At 38.8% G+C, this 27,385-nt stretch overlaps 1 protein-coding gene across 3 annotated transcripts in view; it reads right to left on the minus strand.

The window, feature by feature from the left end:
- Positions 1 to 27,385, minus strand: part of TTC28 (tetratricopeptide repeat domain 28) — a 600,025-nt gene that overhangs the window by 147,746 nt on the left and 424,894 nt on the right. For all 3 annotated transcript variants that reach the window (XM_058531684.1, XM_058531683.1, XM_058531685.1), the window contains one exon: positions 26,698 to 27,205. In XM_058531684.1, coding sequence (XP_058387667.1) covers positions 26,698 to 27,205 — 508 coding nt within the window. The remainder of the gene's footprint in view (positions 1 to 26,697; positions 27,206 to 27,385) is intronic.

Here is a 27,385-nt window from a genome sequence, read left to right on the forward strand (position 1 = left end):
TTATAACTTCCTTGGATATTTAGTCATATAAATAAGCTCATACATCAGAAATAAGTATTTTTTTCAGATCAGATTCTTGAGTCTTAAATTTTTACTTGGAAAACATTGTTACTGTAAATATTGTAAACTCTGGGTTAACCAGCATAGTCAGAGAATATAAAGCTGTATTTAATTTTTAAATGCAAAAGAAAAAGAGGAGGAGGGGGAAGAATATCAATAAACACCAACTACATACATACAAGCAGGGTTTTATTAACTGTACTTTAACAGATGGTAAAACTGATTCAGAGAGGTCCAACAGCAAGTAAGTTACAATGATGGAATTCAAACCCAAGTTTGGCTCATTCTGAAGTTCACTCTGTGCTGCATTCAGGTCTCTGCTCAGTTACCTCCTCACAGAGGCCTTCCTTGACCTCATCAGCTAAAATATCCCAGCCAGCTCCCTGACTCCCTCCTTCCTCTCCACCCACTCACTGTCTTTTTCTATCCTTTCTCCAGCTTTATTTTCCTTCCTAACACTTATTTGTTTAAGAACACATCTCCTGTACTAGAATGTAAGTGAAGCAGTGATTTTATTTTTTTCACTGTTTTTCCTCCAATGCCTAGAATAGTACCTGAGACATGACGCTCACTAAATATTAAATAAACGAATAAAAAGTCCTAAGTGTTTTTCATCACTTCTCACTGGAGGGTATAAGAAAGCAGATACGTACATACATACATACTTACACATTCTAGTTCATGATTCTGTCCATACTCTGGGCGGTATGATCATGGAGTAAAGGTTCATATTGCTTGTGGAGACAACTCATCAATATTTTTACCAAGAGGAAAGAGCAGCTGTGTCCTAGAACTTGGAGGATGTCCTTACAATTGTAGCAGCCTGCTCTTGTCCACAGTGCAATTGTGTCATTTCTGTCAGCTCTATTACAAGCATTAATATCCAGGACTCTTTTCATGAAGAGTCCAAGAATTTGGTGAGATGATTTTTTATCTTATTTTTGCCATACAAAGGACAATTTAATACCAAACAAACCTCCCAGACCCTTTATACAGTTAATTCCATAACCACTGAACCTCTTCTGACTCATCAACAAAAGCCACATCAACATGGGAGCAAGGATTCATTTATTACATAAAAACAGTCTCTTTACTTTAGTACTTCTGAAGAAACTGCGATTTTTGGTAATTTAAATGATCTTGCATTTAAAGTAGGCTCTATTTCCAGATCTTTCTGAAATTGTTGGGAGATATACCTAATAAAAATGCATTTCAACAAAAAGGAAGTAAACAGTTTCTGGGGCTTTTGGGTCATCTGGGTTTATGTGAGACTTATTCACTATCTCATCAGGCATTCACTCCGGGAAATAAAACTTGAAAAAAAAATGATGCCTCCAAGGGTATATCATGAGGGCACACACCGATTTTATTCAGGCAGGAAAAGTGTCTGATAAATGTTGATTCACCAATCATGTATACCTTTCACATAACAGATACTCTGAGATCTAAACCACATACCTAATACTCAGCAGTGTGGCCTAGAATAGAGCGGGGAACCATGTCTGTGGGAGGGTGGCAGGTTGGGGGGCATATGCTCTTCTTCCTGATACCCATAAGTAGAATACTGTTGCACAGACCCACTTTGTGTTTTTATAATTACCCAAATTCGCTTCTTTTGTCAGAATTCATTCTCAGTAACAGCTTGAGCAATGTAGCAATTGTGCTCTGAAATGACTTGTAAACCACAGACACAAACATTTGGGCCAAGAATGTGAAATCCATTGCTGTCACATTCCATTATTTCTGGTGGAGCAATTCACTAACATTTTGGAATCTAGATCATAAATTATGCAGAGCCTCAGCAAAAGAGCTGAGGACACAAACTGCTGTAATAAAATTCCTGTTACTGGAGCCATAAAAACAGAACAAAGGAAAAGCAAAGAAGAAAAATCAGGGTTGGACTTTTCTGACGTTCCTTGTCCATGGTTGTTCATGGTTTCACAAAATGAAAATGTAACATTTTGGAAACCATCAGACAAGCCAAAAATTATATGATGGGCATGCTGTCATTCATAAACACCACCACCACCACGAGATTCCTCAGAATAAACTGAGCTTTTTGAAGAAAGCTTAAATGTTGACACAAATTAAAGTGCCTAAATGTATAACGGACCCATCTATGCCTTTTTCATGATTTTCAAGGGGTGTGAAATTCCTTCAACCATGGCACCCGGGTAGTGGTCGAAATTTCTGCTGGGATGTATTATAAAATGTCAGATGGAGAAAGTGCTCTGCATCACCAAGTATCCGGAGTAAGTCATTTCTCCTCTCTGTGGAAACTGAGTTAACGGCAGAGCTGGAACTAAAACCCCCATCTCCTGACTCCCAACCCACTGAATTTTGTCTTGCAGAATGATGCTTCAAGCATGGTAGGTGTTCAAAAATTATTTGATGGACAGATAGATGGATGAATGGGTGGAAGAATGGGTGAATGGATAAATAGACAAATGAATGAAATTATAAAACCATCTTCTGTGGGTCAAGGCTCATAGTCAGAAAAGGTCAAAGAGAACAAACGATTGAAATACTTTAGAAATAAAATAAGGAACTGAAAAGCCAGATGTACCATGCTTAGCAACTATTCCCAGTTTGACTCCAAGAATTCTTTCTTTTCAAGTATAACTTTGTGTTGGAAAGTACTGGTATGTTATGTATATATGTATTTATGTGTGTGTGTGTATATATCCCAAAAGGAACAATGAGTGTAAGAACAAAGATAGGTAAATATGTTTCTTAAACATGACTGCTATTATTTAACAACATTTAGTACAACTCCCTTCTTCCTAAATGAGGGCAAACAGAGAAGGTAGAGGGAGGAAGGCCCTAGCAGACAGATGGACTAAAAGTCCAGGATGTACTTTACGAGCACACCACTGCTTCTGTAATTATTACAAACATATTTAGAAGAAAACAAAATGCTTTTTAAGATCACATAGAAGGTCTAAATGTCAAAAAACAGGAAAAAGGGGCTCAGTACAAATTAAAACCATATAAGGGAAGAAAGTTATTTTTTCCACCAGCATAGGAGGAAACTTTTCTTTTAGCAAATCCCACAGCACAAGAGGAACTAGCTCCAATCATCTGTCTAGGTCAGGAATCTTCAAGTTGTCTACAAAGAAGAACTTCTTTAAATTTCCCCAGAGCTTTGACATCACTCAGAGGAGGAGGGAAGGGGAGTACAGAAGAAAGAAGGAAAAGGCGGCGGGAGGTCTCAGCACAATACCAGCCATGATTTCCTGAGCCTGCACTGTGTGCCAGGCATCATGCAAAGTGCTTCACATATGTTGTTTCGGTTACTCCTCATGAGAGCTGCACCCCCACACCCACCCTGGAGGTTCTATTCTTAACTCCATTTTACAGATGAGGAAATTGAAGTTGGAAGGGTTTATATAACTTCCCAAGGCCACATAGTTCATAAATGGCAGAGCTATGATTCAAACCCAGGCTTGTCTGACACCAAGGCTCAGGTTTTCTGTCTCTTGGATGCCATAGTCTCCCTTCCCTCTGAGAATCCCAGGAAGCTGTGGCTTTACCAGCTTAATAGTGGAAGATGGTTTGAAAATCTACCAGGTACACCTTCAAGTTCTTTCAAGACTATAATCTGAGATCTCTGGTCAGAGTTTCAAAAATCTGGGTTTACCATTACAAAACAAGTGGCAGTTGCTGTCTTTCTTTGGCAAAAACCTTCTGGAAAGCCAAAATTGCTGTGCTATGGTCATTCCTTACCCAAGTCTGCATTTTAATATCCAACTAATTGAGATGAGTGGAGACATCTGTAACCTTATTTTAAAAGAGACAAATCTCTCAGAGCATCGTAACAGCAGTACCATTTACTGAGTGCTTGCTATGTGCTAAGCACTACTCATCAATTCACTTGGCATCAAAGATTAACAAGCAGAGAGCTAAGCATTAGGAATACAAATGCATCAGACAGGGAGCCTGCAGCTTCTCCAGGGGCTTGCAGTCTGAAGGGAGAGACAAACAAGGAAGCCAACTACACAGGGCAGCAAGAAACATGCTCCCTGCCTGTGAGATACAGAGCACTGCAAGGGTGCAGAAGAGCACCGACACGGATTTGAGAAAGCTTCTTAGAGGAGGGGGTGTCTCCTCACAACACCTCAGGGTGGAACCTGAGAAAGGTTAAGTAATGCAAAAGTGTACACCTATGAAGTGGGCTGAGCCCAGGTTCCCCTCACTTCAAAGCCACGCCCTGCCCATCACTTGCTGTGGCCTCACGGAAAAATATCCTTCTTCAAGTTTCTGCCACAGGATTACCTTTATCTTACAGGGGAAAAACTAAGCAAAAAACACACTAACTTCTAGGTTCTCAGTAGAGTCATATCGATGTGACTCTTACTTGTTTAGTACCTAAAAGTCATCAAAGCATTTTCACATTCTCATTTTGAGCCTAATTACCATCTTGTAAAGAAGAAATAAATTATACGGCTTTTTTTGTTGTTGTTGCGTGTCAGAGAAAACAGGCCCAGCAACGGGAAGTGACTTGCAAAAGGTAAGGCTCAGAGCTCAGTTTGGAGCCCTTGAATGTCTAACTCCCAGTCCAGCCATCTCTGAGCCCCAGAACACTAGCTTATCATACCTGCTTGAGTTTTTCCTTTTTTTTTTTTTGAGGAAGATAAGCCCTGAGCTAACATCTGTTGCCAATCCTCCTCTTTTTGCTGGGGAAGATTGGCCCTGGGCTAACATCCGTGCCTATCTTCCTCTACTTTATATGGGACGCCGCCACAGCATGGTTTGACAAGCAGTGTGTCGGTCCATGCCCGGGATCCGAACCTGCGAACCCCTGGTCACTGAAGCGGAGCACGTGCACTTAACCTCTATGCCACTGGGCTGGTCCATTTCCTGTCTTGGTATCTAAAACTGATTGCCTTACTCCAAAGATCTGTGAACTGTGGTGGCCAAGTTAGAATCTGGGGTGAATTCTCCCTAGTTCATGTTTTGATTTGGATATTTTTTATGGGTCTCTTTCATTTGAAATGTTTCTTGTCAGAAAGCTGTCAGCCAGTGACAACAGAGTTTGTCAGTAAGAGATGAAGTGATCAGAAGTAGGAGTGACATCACCAAGATGGTAGAGCAGGAGACCCCAGCCTCTGTCCCTCTCCAAAGATCAACAATTAGACAGCTTTCCGTGAATAAAAATAGCTGTGAGAGAGTTCTGGAGTCCAATTCAGAAATTTCAGCCACACATTGGAACAAAAAACTTGAGAATAATCACACAAAAAGGGAAGGAAGAACAGCTTCAGTTTGCCCGCATCATCCCATTTCCCAAGCCGGCATTGCTCAGTACCAAGGGGGAACTCTCCAGCTAGAAAGAGTTTCTTTTGCTGAGAATGAAAAAGCAGAGTGAGCAACTAGCTTCTCCACCCTTCTGGTGCACCACATGAAAGATCTACTTCACTCAGTTTCACCCCACACAGAAACTGGCAAAGCTGAGATGTACAAAGAAAGCTAGGAATAACGAAGAAAAGCAGAGGCTACCAGTATCAGCCATGCAGTGCCCATGGTTCCCAGTGACCTGCTCTGTAGACAACTCTAGTGCTTTCACCACTGAAGAAACCAACAGCCAGCACAGCTACCATGGACCACCAGCAGATTTCACTGGCTTTCACCCCACAGGTATTTGTGTTTGCTAACGCCACCCACCTGAGTGCCTCCTCACTCCCTTGCTGGAGCCTGGGAACTGCACAGGGAAGGCAGCCCAGGCCTCTGCAGCTGTGCAAGTGTGACGTCAGCCTAGACCCCTACAGCTGACTCCCACCACTGTGCACACACTCAGGGCTAGCCCCTCCAGCTGTCCACCAGGGCGCCCCTGGGCTGACCCCCATCACTGGCCTCCACTTCAATGCACACAACCAGAGAGACTGTGCAGCCATGGGAGAACACGCCAAAATGTAAATGCATTAAAGTCTCCAACCAAAAGGCATACACTGGTTGAATGGCTAAAGAAAAAACAAGACCAATTATATGCTGCCTACAAGAGACTCACTTCAGCTTCAAGGACACATATAGGCTCAAAGTGAAGGGATGGAGGAAGATATTCCACACAATGGAAACCAAAAGATGCCGGGGTAGCTATACTTATATCAAAAAAATAGACTTTAAGTAAAAAACTTTAACAAGAGACAAAGAAGGTCATTATATAATGATAAAGGGGTCAATTCATCAAGAAGACATAACAATTGTAAATACACATGCACCCAACATACAAGCACCTTAATTACAAATACTAACAGATCCGAAGGGAGTCATAGACAATAATACAACAAAAGTAGGAGACTTCAACACCCCACTTTCAACAATGAATAGATATCTCAACTAGAAATCAGTAAGATAACATTGAACTTAAATAAAACTTTAGACCAAATGGACTTAACAGACATATACAGAACATTCCATCCAACAGCAGCAGAATACACATTCTTCTCAAGCACACATGAAACATTCTCCAGGATAGATCAGTCACAAAACAAGCCTCAGCAAATTTTAAAAGACTGAAGTTATACCAAGTATCTTTTCTGACCACAGTGGTATGAAACTAAAAATCAGTAACAGGAGGAAAACTGGAAAATTCATCAATATGTGGAAATTAAACAACACACTCCTGAAAAACCAACTGGTCAAAGAAGAAATCAAAAAGAAAATTAAAAAATATTTTGAAACAAATGAAAATGCAGCACAACATAACAAAACCTATGGAACACTGCAAAAGCAGTTCTAAGAGGGAAGTTTATAGTGATAAGCACCTACATTAAGAAAAAAGAAAGATCTCAAATAAACAACCTGATTTTACACCTCAAGGAACTAGGAAAACAAGAACAACTAAGACCAAGTTAAACCAAGTTAGCAGAAGGAGGGAGATAACAAACATCATAAGAGAAACAAATGAAATAGAAAATAGAAAAGATCAGCAAAACTAAGAGTTGGTTTTTTGAAAAGATAAACAAAATTGACAGACCTTTAGCTATACTTATCGAGAAAAAAGGGAGAGGATCCAGATAAATAAAATTATAAATAAAAAGGAGACATCACAACTGATACCACAGAAATACAAAGGATCATGAGAGGCTACTATGAACAATTATACACCAACAAATTGGACAACCTAGAAGAAATTAATAAATTCCTAGAAACATGCAACCTACTAAGACTGAATCATGAAGAAATCAGAAAATCTGAACAGAATAATAACAAGGATACTGAATCAGTAATCAAAAACCTCCCAATAAAGAAAAGCCCAGCACCAGAAGACTTCACTGGTCAATTCTACCAAACATTTAAAGAATAATTAATGCCAGTTTTTCTCCAACTCTTCCAAAAAATTGAAGAGGAGGGAACAGTCCCAAACTCATTTTACAAGGTCAGCATTACCCTGGTACCAAAGCAAGATAAGGATACCATAAGAAAAGAAAACCACAGGTCAATATCCCCGATGAACTTGATGCAAAAATTCTCAACAAAATACTAGCAAACCAAATCCAATAGCACATTACAAGGATCATACACCATGATCAAGTGGGATATATCTCCAGGATGCAAGGATGGCTCAACATATGCAAATCAATAAATGTGATACATTAATAGAATGAAAGACAAAAATCATATGAGCATCTCAGTAGATGTAGATACAGTATTTGACAAAATTCAACACCCTTTCATGATAAAAACTCCCAACAAATTGGATATAGTAGTCCCTCCTGATCCATGGTTTCGCTTTCTGCGATTTAACTTACCTGTGGTCAACTGCAGTCTGAAAATATTAAATGGAAAATTCCAGAAATAAACAAGTCATAAGTTTTAAATTGCACACCATTCTGAGTAGCATGATGAACTTTCAGCACTGTCCCACTCTGTCCCACCCGAGACATGAATCGTCCCTTTGTCCAACATATCCATGCTGTATATGCTATCTGCCCATTAGCCACTTAGTAGCTGTCTCAGTCATCAAATAGACTGTCATGGTATCACAGTGCTTGTCTTCAAGTAACCCTTATTTTACTTAATAATGGCCCCAAAGCACAGGAGTAGTGATGCTGGCAACTTGTATATGCCAGAGAAGCCGAAAAGTACTTCCTTCAGGTGAAAAGGTGCAAGTTCTCAACTTAATAAGGAAAGAAAAAAAATTGTATGCTGAGGTTGCTAAGATCTACCATAACTTTTACTATAGTATATCGTTATAATTGTTCTATTTTATTATTAGTTATTGTTGTTAATCTCTTACTGTGCCTAATTTATAAATTAAACTTTATCATGGGTATGTATGTATAGGAAAAAACATAGTATATATGGGGTTCAGTACTATCCATAGAGTCAAGCATCCACTGGGAGTCTTGGAATGTATCCCCTGCAGATAAGGAGGGAATACTGTATAGAAGGAACATACTTCAACATAATAAAGGCTATATACGATAAGCCCACAGCTAACATCATACTCAATGGCGAAAGGTGGAAAGCTTTCCCACTGAGATCAGGAACAAGACAAGGGTGCCCACTCTCACCTCCCCTATTCAACAAGTCCTAGCCAGAGCAATTAGGCAAGAAAAAGAAATAAAAGGCATCCAAATCAGAAAAAAGAAGTAAAATTATCTGTTTCCTGATGACATGATCTTGCATACGGAAAATCCTAAAGACTCCACCAAAACCTAATAAACTTTTAAACCTAATAAACAAATTCAGTATAGTTTTAGGATACAAAATCAACATACAAAAATCAGTTGCATTTCTACACACAAAGAACTATCTGAAAAAGAAATACAACAATCCCATTTACGATAGCATCAAAAACAATAAAATACTTAGGAATAAATAACCAAGGACATGAAAGATCTATATACTGAAAACTATAAAACATTGATAAAAGAAACTGAAGAAGGGGCTGGCCCTGAGGTGTAGTGGTTAAGTCCGGTGTGCATTGCTTTGGCAGCCTGGGTTCATGGACTCGGATCCTGGACACAGGCCTACATCACTTGTCAAGCCATGCTGTAGCAGCGACCCACACACAAATTAGAGGAAGACTGGCACAGATGTTAGCTCAGGGCTAATCTTCTTCAAGCAAAAAAAGAGGAAAACTGTCAACAGATGTTAGCTCAGAGCGAATCTTCTTCACCAAAAAAAAAAAAAAGAAAGAAATTGAAGAAGACACAAACAAATGGAAAGATATCATGTGCTCATGGATTGGAAGAATTAATATTGTTAAAAATGTCCATACTACCCAAAGTTATCTAGAGAGTCAATGTAATCCCTATCAAAATTCAAATGACATCTTTCACAGAAATAGAAAAAACAATCCTAAAATTCACCTGGAACCACAAAAAAACCCCAAATGGCCAAAGCAATCCTGAGAAAAAAACAAAGCAGGAGACATCACATTTTCTCATTTCAAACTATGTTACAAAGCTACAGTAATCAAAATAGTATGATACTGGCATAAAAACAGACATAGACCAATGGAATAGAATCAAGAGCCCAGAAATAAACCCATGCATATATGATTAACTAATATTTGGCAAGAGAACCAAAAATACTCAATGGGGAAACGACAGTCTCTTCAATAAATAGTGCTGGGAAAACTGGATATTCACATGCAAAAAAATGAAATTGGACCCCTATCTTATACTACTTACAAAAATTAAGAGGAAGTGGATTAAGGATTTAAATGTAAGATTGGAAACCGTAAAACTCCTAAAAAAAAATAGGGAAAAAGCTCCTTGACATCAGTCTCGGCGATGAATTTTTTGGATATGACACTAAAAGCATAAACAACAAAAGCAAAAATCAACAAATAGTACTACATCAACTTGATAAGCTTCTATACAGCAAAAGAAACAATCAAAATGAAAAGGCAACCTATGGAATGGGAAAAAATATTTGCAAACCATATATCTGATAAGAGGTTAATAACCAAATTATATAAGGAACTCATACACTCAATAGCAAAGAAACAAACAATTTGATTTAAAAATGGGCAAAGGACTTGACATTTTCCCAAAGAGGACATACAAATGATCAACAAATACATGAAAAGTGCTCAACATCACTAATCATCAGGGAAATGTAAATCAAAACCACAGTGAGATACCATTACACACCTGTTAGCATGGCTATTATCAAAAGGATAAGAGACAACAAATGCTGGCAAGGATGTAGAGAAAAGGGGAACCCTGATGCACCATTGGTGGGAATATAAACTGGTACAGCTACTGTGGAAAACAGTATGCAGGTTCCTCAAAAAATTAAAAATAGGGCCAGCCCGGTGGCGCAAGCAGTTAAGTGTGCATGTTCTGCTGCGGCGGCCCGGGGTTCGCCGGTTCGGATCCCGGGTGCACACCGACACACCGCTTGTTAAGCCATGCTGTGGCAGCGTCCCATATAAAGTGGAGGAAGATGGGCATGGATGTTAGCCCAGGGCCAGTCTTCCTCAGTAAAAAAGAGGAGGATTGGCATTGGATGTTAGCTCAGGGCTGGTCCTCCTCACAAAAAAAAAAAAAAAAATAGAACTACCATATGATCCAGAAATCCCACTTCTGGGTATATATCTGAAAAAGGTGAAATTACTATATCAAAGAGATATCTGCACTCCCATGTTCACTGCAACATTATTCACAATAGCCAAGACATGGAATAACCTAAGTGTCCACTGATGGATGAATGGATAAAGAAAATGTTACATATATATATATATATATAATTTTTTTGGATATGACACTAAAAGCATAAATAAAAGCAAAAATCAACAAGTGGTGCTACATCAACTTAATAAGCTTCTATGCATCAAAAGAAACAATCAACAAAATGAAAAGGCAACCTATGGAATAGGAAAAAATATTTGCAAACCATGTATCTCATAAAAGGTTAACATCCAAAATATATAAGGAACATATATATGAGGAATGAATACACACACACACACACACACACACACACACACACACACATATGCACACAATGGAATGTTATTCAGCCATAAAAAAGGAAATCCTGCCCTTTGCGACAACATGGATGGACCTTGAGGGCATTATGCTAAGTGAAATGTCAGACAGAGAAAGATAAATACTGTATAATCGCACTCATCTGTGGAATCTAAAAACATTAAACTCATAGAAACAGAGAATATACTGGTGGTTGCCAGGAGCTGAGGGGTGGAGAAAATGGGAACACATTGGTCCAAGGGTACAGTCCAAGGGTACAAACCTTCAGTTATAAGACGAATAAATTTGGGGGATCTAATGTAGAACATGGCGACTATAGTTAACAACACTGTACTGTATACTTGAAACTTGCTATGAGAGTAGGGCTTTAATGATATCACCATAACAATAACAATAACAACAACAACAAAAACAAAATGGTAATTATGGGAGGTGAAGGATGTGTTAACTAACTGTGGTAAAGCATTTTGCAATATATACATATATCAAATAAATAGTACACCTCAAACTTACACAATGTTATATGTCAATTATATCTCAATAAAGCTGGGAAAACAAGAGATGAAGAGATCAAACAACAACAGGTACTGCTGACCCCTGATAACCACTTTCAACTTTCAGAATATTCTGAAGGGTAAGAAATGTTACGTATATCAGTAGCATTTTCACCTTTTTTTTTTAGCATCTTAGTTTTGCATTAACAAATGCTGTACTCTTCCCACACATGATATAAAACTACGATGATGACAGTGATTAAAACATTTTTGAGTGTTTATTATGTGCCAGGCATTGTTCTAATGGCTTTACACATATTAACTCACTTAATTCTCACAGCCATCCTGTGAGATGGGTGTTAAAATTATGCCTATTTCACAGATGAAGAAACTGAGGTAGAGAGAGCAATTAAGCACCTCATCCAAGGTCACAAAGCCAGTACGTGGTATAGCTGGGATTCAAAGCCAGGCCACCTGACTCCAGCAGTCAGGTTCTTCACAAATGTGCTAGATGTAGGGTGACTCTATATCCTATATCCTGGTGGTGTCTGGGACGGTCCTAGTGATAAATTACATAGTCACTCTAGCTATACAACACTGTAAAAGCCCATAAGATTGGCAGTGAAGGTGAGCTATTTGTGAATGGGGCTTCTTAGCGATCAAAATGGAGAGATGTCCACACATGATCTGAGTGGTTTCTATGGTACCAGGAGAAGGAAAAAGAACAGTCCAACAGGATTCTTATGCCGAAAGCCACAGCCCCTGAGGGCAGCAAGGAAATAGGAGAGAAAGATCATAAAAGTGTTCAGTAAAGGATTTAGCGCGTAGGTGCTTCTTATTCCCTTTGTCACACACAGAGTAGTGTGAGTTCTTCACTGATGACAAAGAGGATGTCTTTCTCCACCAGGCATTTAAGAAGTACCACTAGTTGTCAAGGCAGACATGCCAGCTCACCGGATGGTGCCGCGAACTGGAGAACACCATCTGTTTTGTTAAGGCTGACAGTCTGAAATTTCTGGTTAAACTCCAGATCTCCTTGTTGTGAGGGGCTTGATAACTTTTAGTCCATTACCTTCTGCTTACTGAGTCACAGAGCATATTATATCTCCCTCCAGAGCACTCCAACAGCTGGGCCATGTTATAAGCTGTCTTCGTCCTATTCAGTATTAGATAATAGATTTGAAGGGACCTTCCATTTGATTCAGAGAAATGCAATTACAGAATTGCTGTTGTTTCAAATAAGTGGCCAACTCTGACATTCTGGCTCAAGAACACAAATCTGTTACTTTTTTTGCCACTGGGGCTATTCTGATGAGGGCTTGCTTTACAAGCAATTGGACACATAACAACAAAGCATTTCCTTCACTTTTTAATTGCTCTTGGAAACATTTTAAATGGCACCAACGCAATTTTTACCAGAAAATGAAAGCGTTCACTTCCCAGAGTAACTTAACTCTTCAAAGGAAGGCAGAAAGGACCACTTGTTGAAATCCAATGAAAACTGAGATCTTGTACTCAGGAGCTAACAAAGCTGTTTGAAAGTCAAGTGGGGACAGGCTGAGTCAGCAATACCAACTAAAAGTTGCATTCCAGCTTTAATCCAATTCAATAAATGCATTTTCTGCTGTGTCAGAGCCTTAAGAAGAATTTCTGGAACAACATGCTGAAAATGGTTCTCGGTGAAAGCTACTTTTTGAAGGCACCATGAAATTACTAATTATGCTGAAGAGAATCTTAAATCCTTGAGCCTCTGGTGAATTTCATGCTGGAAAAGAGAGGAGAGTTCAGGTTGTGGCATATGAGCAGCCCCGCTTCTGCCCTTATTCAGTCTGCAGGTGTACTTATGTGTACCATGTATGAAACGGGGATGAGTGAATGAGAATGAAAAGAAGCTGAGTAAAGAGCAATGCTCAAATCCCAGTTTTTTCCAGTTACAATGTCAAACTGTCCTACTTACTTAAAAATGCAAGAGCTTTAGCTCTTTCCTAAATAATTTTAGCCATTCTCTTTAGAAAGGCAGTGTGACATAGTATAAAGAGCATTGACTTTAGATTCAGACAGTTCTGGGCTCAAAACCCAGCTCTGCCACACACTTGCTGTGGGACCTCTGACAACTTAACCTCTCTGTTCTTTAGATTTTTCATTTCTAAATGGGAATAATAAGCCCTATCTTTCTGAATTTTTAAATGATAATGAAACACTGCATAAGAAGCTACAGCAAATACAGTGTTAGCACACTGGAAGCAGTCCATAAGTGTCATTCCTTTTATTATTATCATGACTTCTATGCCACTTCAAAGGTGTATTGGAGAGATTACAAAGGCCTTCATATACTCTATATGGAACCTGTTATTTAAATACTTAAAAAGTGAAGCTAGCATCAGTTTCCTAAGGCTAAATGTTAAATGCAGAGGAGAATAGACTATTAAGTTCATGAACTTAAATGAAGAAACTGTGTGATACCCTAGTGATTTTCTTGTCCAAAAGTAATCAATATTAGGGTTCTTCAAACCTGCACAAAGGGCCTCATTTTAGCCATGCTTTGTAAACTTCCTGGATAAAGATCCAAAAAGTTAATATATTATTTAGTTATCCTGCTAATCAGACTGCCTCATTTAGCTATAGGGCAAAGGACTATGTAAAAGAAGGAGAAAAATCTGCTCCATTCAGTATTCCTACTAACTGTAAGGAGTAAAATTAAAATGGCACCATAAAACCTAATCACTGCCTGCAGGTTTTAACTATTTTTCAAGCTGATTATATTTCTGGTTCATTTAAAAGACTTTAGGAATCAAGTTTCAGCTTCTATATACATTGTCTTTCCATGGAAAAAGCATAGAATTTCAGCTTTTTAGAGCAGTAAAGAGTTTTAAAGATCATTTACACCAATGAGAATGAGAAGGTCCAATATAAAATGTACAGAAACTGTACATCGTTCCCCAGGATTAGTCTCCCTGGGCTACAGGATCAGAAGCAGCAGGAATGATACCTGGGCTTAAAGAAAGCAGTAAGGCACAAAAGGATAAACACAGTAAATATAAAAGAGGTAAGTAATTATTTTAACTCTAGACTCCAGTCATTAGCTCCTTGCATTTTCCATAGTGTTTGGCTCTCATCATCCTTCATCCATTCAAGATACATATATATATATATACGGTGTACCCACAGTGGACCAAGTATTACCCACTAGGTAATAAGGCCACAAAAAAGCTAAGATACATATCCTGCCCATTCTTGATATTTATGATGTAGTTGGTAAACAATTATAATACTTAATAAGTGCCATGTGCAAAACGTTAGGGGAACACAGATGAACACTAAATTTCCTGGAGGAGCCTCAGAGGCTTAAGGGTAATGTGACATTTGATTGAAGTATGAACGAATAAGTAAGACTTCACAGACTTGACAGAAGGAGAAAGATACTCAGGGCAGAAGAAATGGCATGAAGAAAGTCACAGAGGAGTAAAAGAGCTCAGAGGATTGGAAAACAGTGAGTGTGAGGAATGAGAGTGGCAGAAAGTGGCATTAGTAAGATAAATTGAGGCCGGTTCCTCAGAGACAAGTTTTCTGACACCCTCCCTCAATTAAAATTATACTCCAAGTAATACTTTCTGAAATCAGTAAGTATATTTCCTTCAAGCACTTAAAATGCCTGTTTTGTCTCCCAAACAGCCACTGGCATAGTTTCTGGCACATAGTAGGTGCTCAATAACACTTTTTCAACATTGAGAGTTGTTGAAAATATATATGCCAGGTGTCAAGAAAAGAAAAACCCAGTTCTTCCCTACTGTGTTTCTCTCCTGTGAGTATCCTTTACTATTCACACAGAACACTTCACTTCTGACACTTCTGGTCACCAAAGGTGTGCGGGGTTTTACCCACAACAACAAGTGAGTCTCTGACACCTGCTGGGTGTCCTACAACTCAACTCAATTCTTTCAATATCGACTCGGAGATAGCGTCAGATCCTACAGGTAAGGGCTCAGTCCCACAAGACTGCCACCCTCACACACTTCAGATGCCAGCTGCAAGCTCAGGGTATCACCTGTGCTTCTGACCGACGGGCTACAGATTGGAAGTTCCCATGGCTTCCTTCTCAGATTTGATTTATTTGCTAGAACAGCTCACAGAACTCAGGAGGGAAGCACAGGAGCTTCTGTCCCCATGTAGTGGGAGTGTGTCACCCTCCCAGGGTGGATGTATTCGCCAGTCTGGAACCTCTTTAAACCCCCTACTATTGGGATTTTATGGAGCTTCCTCACATAGGCATGATCAATTATTAACTCCATTTCCAGCCTGTCTCTCCTCTCTGGGGGATAAGGGGTGGGGCTGAAAATTCCAAGCATCTAATCATGGCTTGGTCTTTCTGGTGACTAGCCCCCATCCAGGAGCCATCCAGGAGTCCACCCAGAGTCGCCTCATTAAAATAAAAGATGCTTTTAGTGCTCTAATCACTTAGGAATTTACAAGAGTTTTAGGACTTGGTCAGGGACGTGGTCAAAGACAAATATTAGAACAAGAGATGCTCCTAGTGTTCTTATCAATTAGGAAATTACAAGGGTTTTAGGAGATGTATGCCAGGAACTGGGGGCAGAAACCGATATATTTATTTTCTATTATCTCACACCAGGGCAAGGATTTTGGACTTCATCCTGAAGGTAATGGGGAACTACTATAGGGTTTTAAGTATAGAAATGATCATGACAGTTGGGATTTTGAGAGGGTTCCCATAGAAGCAATGTGGAAAACGAACTGAAGGAGAATCTCGGAGACCAGTATGGAGGGAGCTGTTGCAATAATCCAGGTAAGAGATGACGGGAGGCTGAAAACACAGCCCTGCAGAGAACTTGCTTGGAGAGGCGGAATTCTCAGGACTTTTGACCAACTAGATCTAGGCTGTGAGGGAAGGAGGCAGGGATCCCAGCACAACTTTGAGATTTCTAGGTTGGACAATGAGATTGTGTTCCCATTCTCAGAAATAGGGGATACACAATGTGAAATCACAGACTTGGAGAGAGGCCTGTTTGGGGCAGATGGAGGTGTCTAGGAAGCAGGAGTAGATAGATGTCTCAGTCAGAAGTGAGGTCTGGGTTTGGGAGGTGGTGTGTGATGGTGAAAGCCATGGGCATGGATGGGATCATGAAACGTGTGCCATTCCAATTCTACTCTGCCCCCAGAATGCAACATGTTTTTAAAATAAATCTTAAAGTATAACATATGGTCAGAAAGGTATAAAGATCTTAAGCACACAACTCAATCAATTTTTACAAAGTAAGCATGATGTAACTGCCACTCAGATCAAAAAGTAGAACATTGCCAGAATCCCTGCAATGCATTTACCATCAAAGGCAGTCACTATCACAGTCATGCTGGTGGCTTAGAGACCTGGAATCTTCGCCCTTAACAATAAGCTGTCTTTAAATAGAACTTACCATGAAGGAGAACCACAGAGGTGATCTGAGTAATCACTTGCTATATCATCTCCCAATGTCTATCTAAGAGTCCTGATTCTAATGCTCTACATTTTCTGCTGTTATTTTGATTTTCTCAAAAAAATCAGTCAAAAGTAAATTCCTCCAAAGTCACCCCAAAACAGATGGATTCCTTAAGGAGTGAACGTGAGATGAAAAGCAGAGCCAAATGATTCCAGAAGAAAGACCCCAAAGCTCATCACAGTCACATGGCATAGGTCCTGTATGCAGTGTCCAGCACAGATGGCAGGACCCAGGGTCACATCTGTACCCACCATTGCTGGCAAAGCAAAGGGCTACACAGGAGCTGCTACAGATGGAAAGACATAGGGACAGGCAGGTGTGGGAGGTGCTAGTGCCAGGTATGGGTGGCAGGAGCCAATGAATAACATCATTGTGCGGCTCCTCTGCTCCCTGTACGGTGCCAGGTAGCACTTCTCACAGAAGACAGCCGCAGAAGAGGGGCTGAAGGTAGGGTGAGTGCCAAAGTGGCAGTACCCCCAGCCGGCAGTGCCCATCTAAGTCTGGGAAAACAAAATTATGTTCAAAAGTCAATGTTCTCCAAAGCGATCAGTGAATCGTTCCTTTCTGAAGCTCTAACAGAAGTGTTATCAATGCTCAGGACTGGGCTGCCTAATGGGAAATGCCCCCATGGGGGCTTTTGACACATAAACCTATTCAGCCTCACATGTTCATAATCATTTGTGTAAAGAAGAAAAAACCTCCAAGCACTAATTAGAAAGATAGAGCTGTTGTATTTTCCTCCTGATCACCTTATCTTCTTTATTCAGTTCTTGAAGACTCAGCTATTAAAAGAAATTAAGTAATTCATCAAGCCCATTTCAATTACCTGCTGCTGATAACATTAGATTACAATTAGCATCTACAAATGAACCAAGTGCCAACTGCCAAGCTGAAACATAAGCTAATTTACTGCTAGACTCTGCCTGCTGGAGACAGAACTCTGGGACCTGGCAGTAAGCATCCACTTCATTATTCCAACAACACTTTTGCAGCCTCTCCTGCAACAGTCCAAAGTGCAGCTCTGACCAAGATTTACTGCCCTGTCTGCCTCTGCTCGCATGTTTACAGACACGCTGTATCTATAAGCAAATCACAGCTCCTTTTAAATAGCAATGTCTAGACAAGCAGGGTGACAAATCTTGACCTAAAGGAGAGAATAAATATTATTAATATTTATTAGGCACTGATAGGTGTGGGGCACAGCACAGGATGTGCATGTCATAACCTTAACGAGGGTCTGAATCATTTGCTGGGAGTCCTCTGAGGCTTGATCAGAAAAATATCCTGCTTTGGTTGATGCTCTCCATTTCTCATTTCTCCTTTCAAACAGGAAAAGCACATTCTTGTTCCTTTCTTTTAGATGTCTAGAAAAAGCTGTTTCAGGCTGTGGGACACATTTTTTTTTTTTTTGTATTTATATTTTCATGACCCTTAATAGGAACTGCTTTGAATGAAAAGCAGAGGTGTGTGGTTTGGCTTCCTCTATCGTGGACACTATTAGATTTTCACAATCTGTGTAGTCTCATCTATGCTTCTCAAGCAGAAGAACTAACTCTTCAATAAACATGTAGGTCTCATAGGAGCCTGTGGGCTGTAGTAGAAGACAGCATGCAGACCTGGGTTTGGATCTTGCCTCTGCTGCTTATAAACTGTATAAATTTGGGCCAATACCTTTACTTCTATGCCTACCGCACAGCTTTGTAGTGAGGATGAAATGAAATAATGTATGCAAAATGTCTAGATCAATGCAAGTAATCAACAGACAATAGCTTCTCTAGGAAAAGAGAAGAAAGGGCTGTTCCATCCTGATGGTGCCTACACTTCTCTAGAATGCTTGCTGTCTTGTACCTGGGCACAATCAGAGACCACTGTTCAAGATGGCCTATAACCTTTCTAGTGGTGGTCCCTCTTTTTCATCTTCCTGTGTATGGAGGCTGGGGGTGGGTGCAGAAGCAGCATCATCTTTGGCTTTTAGCCCTAGATCAGGTAATCCTAGTATGGCTCCCACTGCAATCCACTATTCTAGAGGGAATGTTTCCTCACGGAAGGATCTGTGGACATGGAATGCGAGACCTGAAGTCTAGCCTCAACTCTGCCTCTTCCTCTATAGTCTTGGGTGAGTCATAAACATTCATTAATCTCTGAATCCTCAACAGTGAACAGGAATAACAATTTACCTTACAGGGCCATTAGAAGGACAAACAAGTACTGTAAAATACAAGTATAATGGAATCACATTGCTATACCAAGAACTTCTATGTGAGGTCTCATAGACCCTTTGACATCTTGATCGGTTATTTTGAATACGGCCCGTAAATGATACTGTGGATTTCCAAAGAAAAACACCCAATAAGTGTAAATTAATTACTACTTACAATATTATAAACATTTTACCTGTAAAACTAGGCCTCTCCCATCTAAAGAAAACCCAACATATAAAAATTGAAATGTGAAAAACAGATAAAAGTGAGTGATTGCCATACCATAGAATTTTTTCTCTTCAAAAGAAATTTATTATAAGATTTTTGTAGGATACTAAGTTTTACATGTGTTCATAGTAATGATTTAATTTATAAAATCTATTCAGGAATAATATATAATTAAGGAGCAATATGTGTGTATATTATACAGATAATATGTAATATTGTTCCACCTTTCCTTGGGCATTCAGAGTTTTTTGATTCAGATTGCCAGAATTTAATTTTTAAATATGATTTTTATAAAAGTTATTTAGGTGATATTTCTTAAATCCTAGAATTAGAACAGCTAAGAGTCACCATTTCTGATGACCATCATTTTGCTGCACTGTAAATAAGAGGAATGACGTATACTCACCAGAATTGCTACCAAATTTTTACTCCTTCAAGTGACTCCCAGAATAGTTTGAAAACATAGAAGAAAAGAGGCCAAGCATCATTTTATGAGATTTTAATGAGTCTTTTATGCTATGGGTCTCTTGAGACTAAATGGATCAAGTTTTTTTAACCTACCTAGGCCATGATTTTCTCATATCTAAAACTAATTATTATTTTTGAGTTCATAGGTTTGTGGAGAGGATTAAATATGAAAATGAATATAAACATGTGGCACAGTGCAGGTCTTAATATATGCTTGTTAAATGAAAAACCATAAGCTCCATGGGGGCAGGAAATACATTGGTTTCTTGTTTTATTCATCAAAAGGTCTCATAGCGCCTATCACATAGATAAGTTCAATAAATATTTGTTGAGCAAAAAAATAAATAAGTGAACAAATCAATTAATGAACATTTCCCTTTCTTTCCCAAATAAGCTACTTTCTAGATATAAAAAAAAAAAAGAACAGAAAATAATCAAGGAACAAAACACAAGAACTTCCACATTTAACAAATGGTAATACAATGGAAAGGAGCCATTACAAATAGTGTAGGCTATCTGAATAATGACACAAAGAGAAGCCTAAGAGAGAAGGTGGAATAGAAAAAGAAGGCTGCAGAAACGTATATATATATTATGATCCAAGTTTTGAAAAAAAGGAACAAGCTGTACACACATGTATAAATTAAATATATTGTTGTACTGCCCATGTGTTTATGTACATAGTAAAAAGGTCTGGAAAGAGTCTACCCAAATTGTTAACAGTAGTTAACTCTGAGGAGTGGCACAGGGGAAGGTAATTATATAAGGGAGTGGACTTTTCATACACTTTTGTACTGTAGAATTTTTTTACAAAAATAAGTCCTCCTTTTTTAACTTTTCAAAATTGTTCATTTTTTTAAAAAGGGGACAAGAAAAGTCAATGAAGAAGGCACAGATATAGCAGCCAAGAAGAAAATCAGGACAGTGGTGCTTCACAGAAACTAGAAGAGGAGAGAATTTCAAGGAAAAGTTAGTAGAACATACCAAATGCTGAACTGATTAGGGAAATTTAGAACTGTCAAAAGATCTCTCTACTCAGCCACTATTGATCTTTTTCAGGAGACAAAAGGTGCAAGTCAAATTGTAATGGTTTAAAAATGAATAGGAGGAGTTCTACTTCCAGTAACGGAGGAGTAGCTCCTTTCAGACCAACGCTCCTATAGATAACAAGTATAAAGTCTGGCAGAGGGGCAGGGGCAGGCAGGCGGGTGGGCATGGAAGAGGCAAGGAGAGGAATCTACCTAAAAGCACTAGAGTGCAACCAAAAGCAGTGAGAAACCGCAGGGAGGCTGAAGTTGACTCTTTGAAGAAGAGAATGTCTTTGGGTAAGTTTTCCATTTTTGAAATGCTAGAGGGCATTTTTGGAGGGGTGAGGAGGGGGCAAGCTCCAATTAGCGCCGTGTGGCAAGGCTAAAACTCAGATAGAAACAGACAGTCTTACTGGCTTGAAGAACTAGAGGAAAAATCCCAGAGAGAGCCACAGTGGGGAGCCTTGAATTCTGAGTATAAATTCTACACAAATCTCTGTCTAACTCCTGAAATGTACATGTGCAAGGCTGAATCTAAGTGGCCCAGTTAAAGCTAAAAGACTTCAACAGAGATTTCAGCTGCCACCCACCATAGGGAAGACTGAATTTGGAGCTTGAATTAAGCCAAGTTAACTGGTAAAACAACATCAACAAGAAAATCAATACTGTTGAGAGAAATATATCAGAATCCAGAGTCTCTGTAAAGTATCACTCATAATGTTGGATACAATCCCATATTACTGGATATAGAAAGAAACATTAAAATGTGACTAACACTCAAAACAAAAGGCAATCAATGCACAATTCTGTGACTATACTAAAACTCACTGAATTATACACTTTAAATGGGTAAATTGTATGGTATGTAAAATTTATCTCAATCAAGCTGTTACAAAACAACAATATCAACAACAGGTAATCAATACAGTCTCACTCTGAGATGACCCACATGGAATTAGCAAACAAGGTTTTAAAAGCTTTTGTAATAACTAGGCCCAGCTTTGTAAAGGAAATTATACATGTAATGAATAAACACATAAATCTTAGCAGAAAAACTGAAATGTTAATTAAAAGAATCAAATGGAAATTCTAGAGCTAAAAACTACAATATATATCTGAAATAAGAAATTCACTTATGCAGTAAAGAATTAACCTTGCCCCAAGAGAGATCTGGCCTTTGTCCTTGGCTCTGAGAGGCAATCTCCAAGCCCTTAGAATGTTCTGCTAAAGAGTGTCTTCGTTTCCTTGAGGGTATCGGCCATGCCAGATAGTCAATGCTAACAATGTAATTTATGGTGGGGGCTTTCAGCTCAACCTCCAGAAGGGCTGGAAACTAAGGTCACTCATGCAGGTTGTCAACCATATCTATGTAACCAAGGTCCAATAAAAACTTTGGACACCAAGGCTCAAGTGAGTCTCTTTAGGTGACAATACTTTGTGCATATTGTCTGATATCATTGCTTGGAGGAGTTAGCACTGTCCATGAACTACAGTGGGAGAAGACAACTGGAAGCTTCATGCTTAGAACTCTCCTGGACTCTGCCCCATGTGCCTCTTCCCTTGGATGATTTTAATCTGTATCCTTTCATTGTATCAAACCATTACTGTGAGTATAACAGCTTTCAGTGAATTCTGTGAGTCCTTCTAGTGAATTATTAAACCTAAGTGTGGTTTTGGGGACCCCTGCTTGCAGCTGATGTCAGAAGTGAGAGCAGTCTTGGGGAATCCCAAACTCTGCATCACTGGATGGGTTTAACAGCAGGTTGGAGATGACAGAAGAAAGAGGTAGTGAACTTGAAGGCAGATTAACAGAAATTTTCAAATCTGAAGAACACAGAGAAAAAAAGAAGAAAAACATGAACAGAGCCTCAGTAATATATAGGACAATATTAAAAGGTCTAAAATAATGCAGAGTCTCATACATAGAGGAGAGAGGGAATGGGCAAGAAGAAATATTTGAAAAAATAAGCGGTAAAAATTCCCTAAATTAGGGAAAGATATCTGCAGATTCAAAATCTCAAAGTACCAGAGGAAGGAAAAATACAAAGAAAGCCACATTTAGGCATATCATAGTTAAACTGTTGGAAACCAAAGTTAGAGGAAATCTTGAAAGCAGTCAAGAAAAAATTAGCACGTGCCACACAGATCATTAATTTCACCGACATCTTATCAGAAATAATGGGGGCCTGGAAAGGCTACTTTAAACTGCTGAAAGAAAGGAAAAAAAAAACAACGTCTATCAATCTAGAATTCTGTATCCTGCAAAAATATCCTTCAAGAATGAAGGTGAAATACAGACATTTTAAAAGAAACAAAAATGAAAAGAATGTATCACTAGCAGACCTACATTATAAGAAATGCTACATGAATTTCTTTAAGCTGAAAGGAAATGACACCAGATGGAAACTCAGAGCTTTAGGAATGAATGCAAGTACCAGAAATGATAAATAAGCAGATAAACCGAAAACAATATTTTTCCTCATAATTCTTTAAGATGACTACATAAAACAAACAAAAAAAATAACACTATCTTGTGGAATTTTAAAAGACTATAGGTGTAATAATATATGTGACAACTAGAGCATAAAGTACAGGGCATGGGTTGTAAACAGACCTATAAGGTTGTAAGGTACTTGTATTTTACAGGAAGTGGTACAATATTAGCTTAAAGTAGACTTTGAAAAGTTAAAAATATATAATATAATCCTTAGATCAACGACTAAAAAATAATGCAAAAAGGTAGAACTAAAAAGCAAATGGACAAATCTATATGATTAAATTAACCCATAGAGGGCAGGAAAGGAAGACCAGAGAACAAAATATAAATGGGACAAACAGAAAATCAACAGTAAAATGACAGACCTAAATCCAACAATACCAATAATTACATTAAATGTTAAATGGACAAAATTTTCTAATTAAAAGGCCATAATTGTCAAAATCAATAAAGAAGCAAGACATAACTAGATATTATAGTTAATTAACTATAAAGACACAGAGAAATATAAAGTAAATAGACAGAAAAAGGTGGACCACACAAACAGTAAGCATAAGAAGGTAGGAGTGGGTATATTTATACTAGACAGAGTAGACTTCAAGACGAAAATATACGATCAATGATAAAAAAGGGACCTTTCAGAATGATAAAAAGGGCCAATCTGTCAGGAAGACAAAACAATCATAAACAAATATTCACTCAATGAGAGAGCTTCAAAGCACATGAAGCCATGCTTCACAGAATTAAATGGAGAAACAGACAAGTCCACAATAATAGTTGGAGATTTTAACAACGTCATTCTTAGCAACTGACAAAGCATATAGACCAAAAAAGACAAAGATGATCTGAACAACACCATTAACTACCTTGACCTACTTGACATCTATAGACCATTACATCTGTTAAAATCCTAAAAAGTATGTTCTCTGACCACAATGAAATAAACCAGAATTTGATAACAATAAACTATCTAGGAAAATCCCAAATATTTTAAAATTAAACAATACTTCTAAACAACACAGGGGTTAAAGGGAAATCACAAATGATTTTAGAAAACATTTTAAATTCAATGAAGGTAAAAACATACTACATCAAAATTATTGGATGCAGCTAAAGCAGTATTTAGAGAAAATTTTATATTTTTAAATGCCTGTATTAGAAAAAAGAAGTCTAAAACCAAAGACCAAGGTTCGACTTTGAGAAGCTAGAAAGAGGACCCAAAGAAGAAAATGATAAAAATGAGATCAGAAATAAATGAAATAGAAAGCAGATAAGCAATAGAAAAAATTAACGAAAGCAAAAGTTGGTTCTTTAAAAGATCAAGCAAATTGATAAATCTCTAGCTAGAATGATCCAGAAAAGGGGTGGGGTGGGGGGCATGTGCAAAACACAAACTACCAATAACAGAAATGAAAGAGAGCATATCACCATACATCCTATACGCATTAAAAGGAAAATAAGGAAATATTATTAAGAACTTCATGCCAATAAATTCAATAACAGATAAAATGAACAAAGTCTTTGGAAATAAAACTTATCAAAACTGACACAAGACGCTAGAGAAAATCTGAACAGCCCAATATGCATGGCCATCTAAACCCCAGGCTCCAAGCCCTCGAATCTATTTTACGTGCCAGTGCTTGACTTGTCTTCCTTAAATATCTAGTCTATCTTCTTACTCCTACATTTCAAAACCTTCATGAGTTCTGTTCATTTGCACATCCCTTGCCTAGTTTTCATACTAATCTTCTACCATCCTCTAGCACACTCCTGGAGGCTAATCATACCACCATCCTTCAGATACTCCAACCTATTGCATCTCATACCTTCTTTCACATATTTCTTGCCATCAATGCCATCCCATTCCTGGCCAAATCTTACTATTCTTCAAGGTCAACCTGGGTCTAATCTCCTCCAAAAAGCTTTCCAGGCTATTCCCAGCCCTCAGGGTTTCCCTTCTAGGAATTTCATGGCAACACAACAGCACTGACGACACTGTCTTATACAGAGGCCACTGTTGTCCTATGTATTAGTCTTATTTTCCCAACTAAATTATAAGCTCTTTAAGGGCAAGGATTTTTGTTAACTTCTCTATCCCTTAAGGCAACTATTCCAGGATTTAGCACATAGTAATGATTCAGTAAATACTTATAATCTGTTGAATGAATATATAATACAAAGAGCTTATTTCTATGGTTCTTATCAGACTGTCTAGACTCTCATTCAGATCTCAATACCATCTTCAGAGTAAGCTCCAGAGATTTGCCAGACTTTTTCTAACAACCATATTCACAAAACATATGGTTACAATAAGGAGAAGTAGAGCAGAGGGGAGGAGCAGTGCTCAAATTATATAAATAGAGATGGGGGTGTCTTGGTTTTGTAGGTTATATAAGAAAAGGGGGCTAAGTTTTACATTCTGCTGCTACTAATATCTGATAAGCACACACTAATACCAATCAAGTCACCTTCTTCTTGTCCTCTACCCACCTTGAGTCCCTGTGGACATAGAACAAACCATGGGGCTCCAGACACAGGAATGAGTTCAGCCTATACTTCTAAACACATCTGTTCCTTGCATTTATTATGTACCCACATCTGTTTGGGTACAGAGACAAGACAACAATATCTTCTAAAAAGTAGCCAGTTACATACTTTTTGTCTCTTACCATTACATATAAATTCCCCCAAATTTATAAATGTCTTCACTATAACCAAGTACTATCAAAACAGTGACTGCAAATCTATCTTACTTAAATAGATCTTTCAAAAAATAATTTTGCATTTATACTAAAACTATCAATATCATTTGTGAATACACATACTTTTGAGGAAAAAATACATTTCCTGTGAGGTTAAAGTCAACAAGTAAAGAAATCCTTTTAAACAAAAATCCTCTCAAATTCTCTTCCATTGATGACCTCCTAGCAGCTTCTCTTTCATTTAAACCAAACAAAGCTTTATATCTTCATTTCAGTCCCCTTCTCTCTAATTAGATAAATCTGGTCGCTCTTCTCTCTAGACAGATTAAAAGGTTGGGGTGTTTTGTTTTTCCAGTATTTCAGAGTTCTAATCCTTAGAGCACTGTGATGACAGGAAGGATCGTGTGATTTAGAGTAGGCAGGCTCCAAGGAAATATATCTGAAGGAAATATACAACACACGCAATGAGGAGATTCTTTTGAATATAAACATACTGAGTCCAGTAAAAGACAGCAGGCTACTCCAGCTTATTTCCAGCCCATGGCATTGACCCTGCATCTTTGAAGCAATCCTGTCCTTACCCAGATTGGAAGATGCTCGCCCCTCTGCAGCCCGGTCCTTGAGATCCTCAGCAATGCCCAGCTGCTGCTCATGGTACTGTTTCGCCCTCTCCAAATCCTGCATGCAGCGGGCAGCATGGCCCAGGCCAGCATAGGCCCGCATCTCAATGGCCTTCTCCATCAACTCCTGTGCCAGCTCTAGCACGTAGTTGTGGTAAGACATGGCCTTGTCAAAGTTCCTCCTGTAGTGATAAGCACTGCCCAGGTTGCTGTAGGCTCGGGCTTCTTCTCGCTTGTTCCCCAGGTCCTTGGCTATCTTCAGATGCTGCTCATGGCACTGCACGGCATTCTCAAAGTCACCCATAGCAATATACACAGCTCCCATGTTGCCAAGTTCTCGGGCTTCGGAAAGCTCATCTTTGGATTGCTTGGCGAGAAGAACACACTGTTTGTGACTGGCCAGTGCATTAGGGTAGTCTCCAATGGCTGTGTACACGTGGCCCAGACTGCTCAAGGCTGATGAAGCTGCCTGGAGAGAAAGGATAAGGCAGAGAAATGAAAGCACATCAGAAAATGGCTTTTGTTTGTTTCAGCAGATGAATTGTTACAGAGTTTGCCTGTAACCATCCAATCCAATCCCTAACGTGTTTCTATCAGTGGTCCACAGACCTATGTAGAACTGAAAAAGAGCACATCCAAACAGCAATGG

The sequence above is a fragment of the Diceros bicornis genome, chromosome 35 (assembly GCF_020826845.1).
Source record: "Diceros bicornis minor isolate mBicDic1 chromosome 35, mDicBic1.mat.cur, whole genome shotgun sequence".
Taxonomy (NCBI): domain Eukaryota; kingdom Metazoa; phylum Chordata; class Mammalia; order Perissodactyla; family Rhinocerotidae; genus Diceros; species Diceros bicornis.